General features: G+C 35.5%; 1 protein-coding gene across 11 annotated transcripts in view; it reads left to right on the top strand.

Annotated features, from left to right (window-relative positions):
• NCOA1 (nuclear receptor coactivator 1) overlaps window positions 1-12,521 on the top strand; it is a 239,574-nt gene that overhangs the window by 144,234 nt on the left and 82,819 nt on the right. For all 11 annotated transcript variants that reach the window (XM_048222429.2, XM_048222428.2, XM_057309412.1 and 8 more), the window contains 2 exons: window positions 1,348-1,453; window positions 8,463-8,629. In XM_048222429.2, coding sequence (XP_048078386.1) covers window positions 1,365-1,453; window positions 8,463-8,629 — 256 coding nt within the window. In that variant the 5' untranslated portion in view covers window positions 1,348-1,364. The remainder of the gene's footprint in view (window positions 1-1,347; window positions 1,454-8,462; window positions 8,630-12,521) is intronic.

Here is a 12,521-nt window from a genome sequence, read left to right as displayed (position 1 = left end):
TTCCAACTGGAATCATAACTATATCTGAGAATAAAGAAAGAGGGGACAATCTAAGATCTCTGATTAAGGAAGAATTGACAGGACACAGATACCAAATAGAAATGAGGAGTAAAAGAGAAAAGTAAAAAGTAATTATAAGACTGCAATCCTAGGCATTGGAGATTTTTATGAAATGTACTTCTAATATGGGAGAAATTAAAAATGTGCGCTTTTGGTTGCATGAAATAATAAATTCATGATTAGAATTTTAGGTACTGTTTATACACTGAAAGGGGGAAATGACAGTCTTTGTATTGAGAAAGGACTAGAGACAGAGTAAGTTGTAGGACTAGAGAAAAAGGATTTACTCAGATGTATTCATTAAAACCATGTGAGTGATTCTCATGGATCTCAGCATTCTTAATAAGAAACTTTATAAGCACAGCTGCCATTGCTGTGGTTGAATAATTTTATGATTTAAGGAAAAGTTAAAGGTTTTTCCCACTTAACAAAAATTTTCTTTCCTTTTGCAAGCGTAGATGGAGTGAAAGGGAATGGAGGAGGTGTGTTGTTCGGGACTAATAGAATACAAAAGGTAGTAATAAACATAAGGCCAGGAATAGGATTCTGAGTGCCATCAGGGATTCTACAGAGACTGGTGGTTGATAGGGACAGGTCAGAAGGGATCTGTAAGTGCAGTCACTAACTGGCACAGCATGTGAGAGAGAGACCTGGCTGGTATGCTCAGGGAAATGACTTTGTGTTCTCTGGCATCTATACCAAGATCCTAACATAGACTAAACATTTGATCTTTGTCGCCTGACTACATAGACACAAGGTTAGGAGTATAGAATTCAAAGTTGGTAAGTACCAAATCTAGTTCATCGCTTTAACTTTAATTATATATGTATTATTTATTTTCCTAGCAATATAAAATCCCAAACCTTATGAGTAAAAGTTGTTTAAAGTTCTTTTCAATGTATAATCTAAAATAAACATAAAAAATAATTTCTCTGACTCCCAGTTATACATTGTTTTTACATTTACATCTGAAAGTGATTTTTTTCACTGAAAAAAAATTTCAGTATCTACTTCATTATTCTAACAATACTTTCATCCTAATTGACCTTTATGATTTCATAAGGGCTTATTAATTTTGTTTTACAGATACAGAAAAGAAAGTTTTCAGTAACTAGCTTATGACTCTGTGCTTTTGTATAGATATGGTTGCTTTTATGATGGCTGTAATTAGCTATTCATTGAGAGACTGCAGTGTTTAGATATCTTCCAACATAAGGGAGCTTCCTACTCCACTATGGTTAGAAAGTTCACCGGGGTGGATTTCTTATAGTTGTCCTTCCTTTTTAGGTGTGAAGTTTTTCAACATGAGTGGCCTCGGGGACAGTTCATCCGACCCTGCTAACCCAGACTCACATAAGAGGAAAGGATCGCCATGTGACACACTGGCATCAAGGTAGGAACACTCTTGTCTTAGTCTGTATCTGAGAGAGCTTCTTTATCATCTCCATTGACACTTTAGAGCCCTTGTTTCATCTACTCCAAGTTTACTGGTCTTCTTTGAGTCCCTTAAACTCACCATGTTCTCTTGCTTCCCCAGGGCCTTTGCACATGTTGCTCCCTTAATCCAGCTTGCTCCCTCTAGATCTCCTGTAGTTAACACCTGTATGTTCTCCAGATGCCAGCTTAGACATTGCCACCTTAAAAGAAGCCTTCTCTTACTTCCATAATTATTATTTTAAATCTCCCTCATTCATGTATCTGTCTCAGACACATGTATGTTTATAGCTCTGCTCCATAATTTTGGATTTTTACTAGTTAATGGGATTATTTCACAAATCCCGGGCTTCTCCACTACACGCTTAGGCTGCCATTTGGTAAGGACCTTGTCTGTTCTTACCATTTTATCCCTGATTTGTAGCATAGTATTTGGGTTATATATAGTAAGGACATAGTAAATATTTGTCAGGTGAATAAATAAATCCATTGTACATCTTTAATTGCTGTCTTAGAACATTATGGTCTTAGTAGAAGAAAGAAATATATTGTTATAATATTAGGATTTTAAAGAATGCCTATTTGTGAAATTAAATACTTGTATATTATAAGGAATATGATCATCTTAAATAGGCTAAAAGGAGACTAACAAATGCCAGATGGAGAAGGAATCTTAATCACATCAAAAGAGCAGCTTCCGACCTGAGAGGAGAAGAGTTGGGATCCATTCACCTTCTAGGATCTAGAGCACTTTCTCAGCCTTTCACACTATTGGCATTGTCAGCCAGATAATTCTTTGTTGTGGGGCGCCATCCTATATATTGTAGGGTGTTTAGCAGTGTCCCTGGCTTTCACGCACTAGAGGCCAGTAGCGTCTTTATATCAGTTACAATAACCAAAATGTCACAGCAGTTGTGATTACCAAAAATATCTTCAGACATTATCAAATATTTGTCAATATTTCCCAAGGACGGGGAAAGCAATATGGCCCCAGTTGATAATCACTGATCTAAAGATTCAAGTGGCAGAAGACTTTTATCACTGGATTACACGCTTCTTTCACATGGGGTTGGGGGGGGTGGGGAGGAAAGGATTTTAATAGAAGAGTGAGTGCCAGGGCTCCAGGATGGAGAGAGAAAAGTTAATCAGTTCAGAGAACTGTTACAAAGAGGTCATAACCTAGGTACTCACAACCACAGGTAAGTGTCCAGATGCTCAGAGGAATGTTGATATCAAGATACAATCCAGATTTGTGTTGTCAGAGTTAATATTCTTATATGTATATAAAGTCGGTCCTTTTCAAAGGAAAACTTAAGAATAAATAATTAGAACTATGTTTTTTAGATTTAATTTTTTATTTGGGGGAATTTTTTAAATCTGTACAAGTAGAGAGACTAAGAAACTGTATACCCATCACAATACCCATTGTTCATATTTTTCGGTATTACTAGTATTTTGTTGACATTTTATCATATTTGCATAGTCTTGTTTGAATAAAAGTAGTAAAATGATTAATGATTAAATTGATCTGTCTGCAATTAATTTTCCATTTTTGGTAATTATATATATATAAGGATTAGTGAGTAATATAGAATGTTTATAAGTACATATTGTACAATGCTGTATACTATTTATATTTTTCTATAATATATTCTTTTCAACATGCATCTTGAGATATAAATACATATAGATTCAGTCCTATCACTTTTTTAAGTTATTTTTTTATTATTACTGACATGTAATTGACATATAACATTGCACAAGTTCAGGATGTACAGTGTGTTGGTTTGATACATTTATGCATTACCTTCTGTGTAGTGTTAGCTAATACTTCTACCACCTCCCAAGTTATTAAGTTCTCTTTGTGGTGAGAACAATTAAGAACTAGTCTCTTAGCAACTTTGAAGTTTGTAACACAACATTGTTGACTATAGTACAATTTTTGATTAAATATTGTATTACAGGAATGTACCCCATTTGAAAAATCCATTTCACTACAGAGAGACATTCCCTGTAGATAAACAGCCTTTTTGTTAGAATTTTTTGCTCTTACCGCTAGCACTGCAGTGAACATCCTCGTACACACCTCCTACTTTAAATGTAAGAGTTCCTTTAGGATCTGTGTACATTTTTATGTTAACTAGGTAACTATCACATTGCTTTTCGAATAACAAGCATTGAGAGTTTTTTTCTCACATCCTTACCCACACTGTTCTCTCCTCACTTTGACTCTTTGCCTGTCTGATGAGTGTGGGATTACAGTTTTAAGTATGTTTCACCGATCACTAGATAAATTGATCATGATTTTTGTTTTCCTCTTCTGTGAATTTTCTGGTTATATCTTCCTGCTAGGGTGTTTGTCCTTTTCCATTTTATTTGTAAGAGTTATTTTTAATTTTCTGGGTACTACTCTTTTTTGCTTATATTTGATGCAGATATCTTCTCCCAGTCTGTTTAACTCTGTTTTTGAAATCTGTTCATGTATCTTGGAACCTTCAGTTTTCATGTGTCAAGCTCTTGGGCAGGGCGGGTCTTATTAAAGAATTTTTTCCCCTCTACTTCAAGGCCTTAACTGTATTTTTGCATATTTTCTTTTAATACATATTTAGAGTTTTAATTAATCTGAAATTTATTTTTGTGTATGATATAATTTTATTTTTTCCCATGTAGAACATAAGTATTATGACCCTATCCTTTCCTTGCTTTCGTACTGTTATCTTATCATGGATCAGGTTCCTGAATAAATAGATAGGGATCTGGTTCTGAACTTTTTTATGACAATTATTTTGATCTCTGAAGGGGCACGTCACTCTTCCTTGTCATTTTTCAAAATTGTTTTCCCTGTTCTAACCCTTTACCTTTCCATTCAGATTTTTAAATCAGTTTTTTAAGCTTCCCCTGGAAAAAAAATACTCCTGGGATTTGGATTAGAGTTTCATTTACTTTTATAGATTAAATTGGGAGAGAAATGACATTTTTATTTTCTAGACTCCAGATTCCAGAGTGTTCTTCTTTATGAATATAAAGGCTATTCGCTTATTCGGGTCTTCACTGTTCTTAAGTAATAGTTTATCATTTTCCCCTTGGAACAACTACCCCATCTTTAGTTAGATATATTTCAGGCTACCGCCAAATTTTTATTGCTTTTAGAAATGGTATCATTTTGTCTATTTTACCTTCTAATTGGCAATTTTTAATATACAGGAATACTAATGATTTGGGATTATTGGTCTCATGTGCATGTGCATCCATTGTTCTGAACTTTATTTGTTTTATGGTTTATCTGTAGGTCTTTGATTTTTTTGTGCAAAGATAATCATGTTATTACAAATATCAAAAATTTAATATATTTTTCTCTTCTTAGATATTTTAAAGATAATCCTCATATGTTTGTAAGGATAATCCTTATCTTTGTATGTTTGCTTTCAAAATGTTTGCGAACATTCCCTCCTTCAGGTTTGTAAGGCTTTAGTTTCAATTGATTTTTTCGATATGGTAAACCAAAACTTTGTGATTTTTGAAACTGATTGAGTTTGCACATGAATACCACCTTGTCATGTTTCTTTTGGTTTTCTTATCATCTGCTGTCTCTTTAAACAGATTGTGAACTCATTCATCATAAAGAGCATATGTTAGACTTCAGAGTATTGCCAGCCCTGTCCACAAGAGCCCTGATAGAGTTTCTTAGTAATTGCGTGGTGGGGTGAGATGTCTCATATCTCCTCCTATTACCTCTTCTCCATTCCTTAACTGTGCTGGAGAATGGGGATTAAAATGCTGGTCTCAAAATGGTGGGTAGCTGTGCCTTGTGCTTGTGTAACATCTCTAATTCAGCTCAACAAGTGCTTTATTAAGTGCCTACTATTCAACCAGCATGGTGTGCATGATGTTAGTAAGGATGTAAGTGAAATGAGACATGTTTTCTATCTTCAGGCAGCTTACGAATCTGGTCATGCTATGCATTCTGCTTCTGAAACCCTTCTGGGCTTCCTCTTACCCTGAAAATAAATGTTCATAGCCAAAATGATGATGATAGATAACATTTATTGAACTAATAGCCAGGAACTCTGCCAAGCATTTTGCACATATCATCTTTTTTAATCCTCACAAAATTCTGGGAGATAATTAATGTCATCATCCCTGTTTTGCAGATAAAGAAATTGAAGCTTAGGGAAGTCAAATTGCTATTAAATAACTTGCCCAGCGTTACATAGCTAATAAATGACGAAAGAAGTTTGAACTTGTGCTTTTAAGCAATGTACCATGCTCTTTATCATGGTGTATGCAAGAGCCCTCCTGACCCGGCCTGGAATTCATCTCTTGCCCTTTTGTTTCTTATTTATAGTTCAGCCATACTGAACTATTTACAGGTCCTTTAACTTGACGTTTTCATTCCCATTTTATACCTTTGGAAAAGCTGGGTGTGTTTGTCTGCCTCCCTCACTCTGAAACCAATCCCTGTCTACCACTAGGTATGGACACCTCATTCTCTAGGTCTAGGTGCTATCTCTGTGAGCTTTTGTAGTATTACAGTCTTGTCACTCTAATGGCTCCTTTCCTTTATCTCACCCTAATTGAGACTACATCTCATTTGCCCCTGGGTCCCCAGGACATAGTACACGGTTACCTGGCACATAATAAGCAGAAGAGCATTTGTTGAAAAAGCTAGTAAGTTGAAAACAAAAGATACACGAGGAGTTAATTCATAGCATTATTAACCAGCATGTGTGCAGTATCAGTGGAAGTCTTTTGGGCTGGTGAGGCGAAATATAAGTGGCCCAGAGTAAGAAAGGAAGCCTACTTTTCTATTAAGGTAGAATTTTTTGGTCACATCCGCCCCTTCTTCAGTTTTGACTTTATTGAATATATCTGCTCTCATTTTCTGTCCTTGCTTATTAGTTACTTCATTTCATGGTGATTTTCCTAGTTTCATTCTTCAGTCATTTTATAGACACCTCAGCATTTCATTACTTTTTAGCTTCTTGCTTCCTCTGTCACCTCTCTGACTATCTTGCCACTCTGTCACTTTCTTTTACTCTGCAGTGGTGTCAGGTACTTCAGTTTTACATAAAATTTAATGTCAAAAACAGATTTGGGAGTTCCACCACATGAATCCAATTTACTCATGTTGGAATTTAAATCCCTAGATTTAAACAGATCATACTTTAGACTGAATCTACAAAGTAAGTCTCGTATGAATTAATTTCTCTATGGTAAAATCATGTGTCCTCTAAAACACTATCAAGGTTGCAGAGATGGAGTTCTCTGAAACCTTGCATATATCAAAATGTATGTTACTTATTTTCTTCATGTTTTCAGTGCCTTGGTATGAAATTTGTCAAAATATCTTATTACACGTACTTTCTGCAGAAACTGTAAGATAAAGTTTTACTAAGTAAAATGAGACTAATAACTCAATAATGAAAGGTTTTAAAGATAAGGCAATGTGATTGTTATAGTTTTAAAATTTGGTTTTGTTTTGGGATGTGTATGTAGTATCTTGATTTACGTAGTTAAATGCAGTTGATTGGCTGACTTGTTTCTTCCCAACTTACTGTATTGTTAGGGAAATATTGCTTTTATAGTTTTTTTTATGGAAAGCAAGTGGTATTTTAATTGTTGCCAATTATGAGCTTTTTAAAAAGCAACTGATCTTTCCCTCTTGTCACCTCTTTTTTTCTACCACTTTTCTACCATTATACCAGATGATTTGGGTTGCTGCTTATAAAACAAAGAGCTATCTGTGACTAGTCTTTCTTATTATGTTAATTTGATAATGGAAAAATTCATTTCAAAGTAAACGTCACTGTCTTTATATGTATTACATAAAGCAAGTTGCCTGATGATTTGGCTAATTAAACCAGAAGTAAAAACTGGAAAACAAAAGTGAACAATATTCATTCAGTACATTTGAATGAATATAAAGTGCTAGCAAAAGTGAACAATATTCATTCAGTACATTTGAATGAATTTAAAGTGCTAGCTGTTTGCACTATTATCCTTTGTTCTCATTATTTTGCTTCAAGATAAATCAAAATTGATTTTATTTCGTACATTTTGAGAACTTATAAATAGAAGTCTTTTCTATTTTTTAGAACAAAGTTGTATACAAAAAACCTTGTTCTCCATACCTTTGTCTCTCTAATGATTGATTTTTTATTCTTCTTATTTCACTTTTTGGATGGATACTCTTTTCTTCTTGATGAGAACCAACTAATGGTCTAATCATTGTAAGAATCAAGAGTTTATCAGATTTCTATCAGTAGCAAAAATAAGTTTATCAGATTTCCAGGTATAACTTACTTAAATTATAGTATAGTCTCCCCTGCTTAATTCATAACAAAGTTGTTTGAAAATTCAGATTTTCTATTTCAAAGAGTTATTATTTAGAACGTAAATTCCAAATGCAAATTGTGTATGTACTGTCTGCTTCCTCTTAACATCTAACATTCATTAGCTGTTTGAAGTATTTGATGTATTACATCATGAAGAAATTTACATCATGAAGAAATACATCTGTGATGCAGTCATTCTTTTTTTTATTAATAATTTTTTTATTATGTTAGTCACCATACAGTACATCCCTAGTTTTTGATGTAAAGTTCCATGATTCATTACTTGCATATAACACCCAGTGCACCATGCAATACGTGCCCTCCTTACTACCCATCACCAGCCTATCCCAATCCCCCACCCCCTTCCCCTCTGAAGCCCTCAGTTTGTTTCCCAGAGTCCATAGTCTCTCATGGCAGTCATTCTTTTTATGTATTTTGGCCAGAATTGTTTTCTGTACTTTGGTATTTTATAGTATCTATTTTTCAGATGTGAATTTAGATGTTTTCAAAATCTGACTTTATATTCTGTATAAAATTACGGATCTCTATAAGTATGTAAATATTAAGTACTTGAACAGAGAAGTAAGTACGTTGGTAGAAATGTACACTAACTGGTTTTTCTTTGTGTAACAGCACTGAAAAGAGGCGCAGGGAGCAAGAAAATAAATATTTAGAAGAGCTCGCTGAGTTACTGTCTGCCAACATCAGTGACATTGACAGTTTGAGTGTAAAGCCAGACAAATGCAAGATTTTGAAGAAGACAGTCGATCAGATACAGCTAATGAAGAGAATGGAACAAGGTAAACAAACAAAACCCATAGCTGTGTGCTTTGTTGTGAAGACCTTTATAATATATGATTTTATTTTTTTATTATTAAGAGATTGCTTTGAATTTCATAGTTTTATTAAATATTTTCATTTAGATGGTCTTTATTTTAGAAAGTGAATCTGAGAGCCTTCTTGTTACAACAAAGCTAATTTAACTTGAACACTTGTTGCCTTGGGAGGTTATGGAACCTGGTATGCTAGGGGATTGAGTCAAGAGATGCAAGTTGTGGTGTCAGACCTGAAGCTGTAGCATCGTGTTAAAGGACAGCAGCTCAGTTGTAGGAAAATCCTTCCATCTGAGTAATAAGCTGGTCTCTGCCTGGGCTCTGGGTGTGGGAAACAGTCACCTATGAGAGGACCCTGATTTTTTTTTTTTATGATTCATGTTTATACTATCCATATTTACTGAGGACTCCACACCACAAAACCCCTGGCAAAGAATTAAAGTAGATACAAAGGCAGAGAGAGCACTTTGGAGGAAAACTCCCATACCTGGTCCCAGGGCATTCCCAAAGAAAAAGTGCTTCTGAGGGTGATTTTTTGCTAAAAATTCATGTAACATATGAGGAAATAATCTACAGTAAGTGGGAGCACAAATAACACAGAGAAGAAATAGACCCAAAAGAACTTCAGATTAAGAACAACAATGTGAAAAGATTATAAACAAATATATTTATAGTGATTAAAGTGATAGCATTTTAATATTTTATAAGCTGGATGTAAGACTCTATAAGTATAGACTTATAGATACATACAGACTCTTACAGACTTATGGACTATAAGTAGATAGTTTAGTGGCAGCCGATTGAGCAGAGGGGAGAAACTGGTATTTTTAAGTCTGCAAAGGGGAGAGCCAGTAAGAGCCTATATGTCTCCTTACTGCTTGGTCTCAAACCCTGACAGCCTGACTCCTATTCCGAAAGTCCAAGGTGGGAGGACTTTCCTGGGGACACTGAGCAGTCCAAAGGAAAAGACACAGACGCTGACCATTGGGAGTGATCCCTACATGGCAAAATCAGTTCCCTCTCTTGCCCCCTCTATTCACAGAGCTGCCAGTCAGCATTTTAGTACCTCACTCTTTAATATGAATAAAAATCCAGATATTTGAGGAAAGGCTATAATCAAGCAAACAGAAAAAGGAATGGCACCAATCAAGCAAATAGAAAAAATGGGAACTCAGAGAAAGCAGAGACAATGCATGGAGCAGAAGAAAACTTAAACCATCCAACAGTCCCTCAGAGACGTAAAGGAAGATAGTTCATCTATGAAATGATAATAAGATGCTATAAAGTAAAACATCCAGAACACCAAATAACCTTTGGTGCTTAAAATCAGGAGAGCTGAACTAAACTTTACCTGTTTACCTTGTTTACTACTCTTTGCTTACTCATACCCTCTGCCTAACCATTGTGGACACTCTCTGCCTCAAGTATTTGTATGTTCTGTTCCCTTTGTCTGGAATATTCTTTCCCAGGTATATACAAGGCTCACTCCCTCACCCCTTTTATGTCTTTGTTCAAATATTTCTTCTCGATGAACTTGTCCATAACTATCCTAATACACACACACCTCTAAGCTTCCTTGATTTATTTTCCCCACAGTGTTTTTTGCATCTACATATTACATACATTATTTGTTTATCGTCTGCCTACTCCCACTAGAGCTCCATGAGGGTAAGGATTTTTGTTTGTTCATCATTGTGTCCTCAATACCTAAAACAGTTCCGGGTTACATAGTACACTTTCAGTGAGTATTTGTTGAAAACCAGATGAAGGGTTGAAAGATAATGTGAAGAAATCCCTTAGAAAGTAAAATAAAAAGGTAAGCAGTGGAAAACAAGGGAAAGATTGAAATGTATGGGATTCATTCAGGAGGTGAAACATACGATCAGTTACAGAGAAAGAGAACAAACCAAATAGAGGGAAGAAATTATAAGAGTAATAATACAAAAACAAAACAGTACACTTCTCAGAATTAGAGAGATGTGGGTTTCCAGATTGAAAGCCCTCATATAGTGCCCAGCATAGTGAATAAAAAAAAAAGGAGAAAAAACCAACGCACACCAATGCACAATTTTCAGACACTAGACGAAAAAATGAGAGAGAGATAAAAAATAGGCACACACTAGATTCAGAATGTATCCAGATTTCTGAATAACAGGACTGAAAAGTGAGAATTCTAAACCTGGAGTTCTGTGTGCATCCAAATGAAGTATGAGTGCAAAATAAAGACATTTTCAGACATTCAGAGCCTCAGTTGAAAAGTTATCTTTTTTCAGAAATGCTTATCAAAACCAAGGTAGTAAACCAACAAAGAAAGGCATAAGATCTTAATCCAGGGAAACCATGGAGTCTTAACAGAAGAAAGGTAGGAGGAGACCCAGGATTACAGTTGTGAATCAACCTAAAAACGTAGCCGTTCCCAGTTGGAGCAGGTGGGTAGGGGTCTTCAGGAGGAATATTTACATAGGAAAAAAATGGAACAGAGTATCTGATGACTGACCAAATTGAGAGGAATTTTTCAGCTCTCGGGGATAGTTTAGAGATGAGTTAAACTAAAAAAAAAAAAACTAAAACACAATATAAGAAACATAAATTGTAGCACGCACCTTGGCTCATTTGTGAAGTATGTTTATGTAGCCACAGTAACGTTAAATACTGATTGCTCTAAAAATTGTTGTAACTGTATTGGGAGGATGGAAGGAGAGAGAAATGTGTGTATAAGAAGGTTGATGTAATTAAGTTCAAGTCTTACTTTTCATGATAGCACCTCAATAATGTCTGTCATGGACATAATCAAGATAGAGCAAATAAACATGTTATTGAGAAATACAGGATGTATTAGTTAGGATATAGGCTAGGCTACTGTTAGAAGAGACCCAAATACAGTGGCTTTAACAAGATTATCTAGGTATGTGTCAGAGGTTGTGATTCCTTCTGTCTTTTTTGCTGTGCCATTCCTAGTGAGTTGCCATCACCCCTGTGGTCAAACATGGCTTACCTGTCCATATCCCAGCTGACAGGAAGGGGGAAGAAGAAAATGGGAAGACATGCTTCTTTCCTTTTAAGGATAAGACACAGGGGCGCCTGGGTGGTGCAGTCATTAAGCGTCTGCCTTTGGCTCAGGGCGTGATCCCAGCGTTCTGGGATCGAGCCCCACATCAGGCTCCTCTGCTAGGGGCCTGCTTCTTCCTCTCCCACTCCCCCTTCTTGTGTTCCCTCTCTTGCTGGTTGTCTCTGTCAAATAAATAAATAAAATCTTTAAAAAAAAAAAAGGATAAGACCCAGAAATTGCATGTCATTTTGTTCACATTCCTTAAGCCAGAAAGTAGGTCCCATAGCCACTCTTGCCTTAGGATTTGTCTAAAATTTTAGATATTTTGCTTTTCACACATCGTTATTTAATTTACTTGAACCTGATGGTTTATGTTTTTTTGCAAACTAATGTTTAAAAACAAAAACTTATTTTATTTTATTTTTTTTTAAAGATTTTATTTATTTATTCGACAGAGATAGAGACAGCCAGCGAGAGAGGGAACACAAGCAGGGGCAGTGGGAGAGGAAGAAGCAGGCTCATAGCGGAGGAGCCTGATGTGGGGCTTGATCCCATAACGCCGGGATCACGCCCTGAGCTGAAGGCAGACGCTTAACCGCTGTGCCACCCAGGCGCCCCCAAAAACTTATTTTAATGTCATAAACATATGAATTGATGAAGGAAGTACATCTTAGAACAAAATGAGAAACTTTTATAACCATAATAATAAAAAGATAAATAATCCAATTTAAAAATGGGCAAAGGCTCTGAATAGACATTTCTCCAAAGACATGTAAATAACTAATAAGCACAGGAAAAATGTGCTCAATA

Source organism: Ursus arctos, unplaced genomic scaffold, assembly GCF_023065955.2.
Source record: "Ursus arctos isolate Adak ecotype North America unplaced genomic scaffold, UrsArc2.0 scaffold_8, whole genome shotgun sequence".
Taxonomy (NCBI): Eukaryota; Metazoa; Chordata; class Mammalia; order Carnivora; family Ursidae; genus Ursus; species Ursus arctos.
This window is presented reverse-complemented; position numbering and strand designations above follow the sequence as displayed.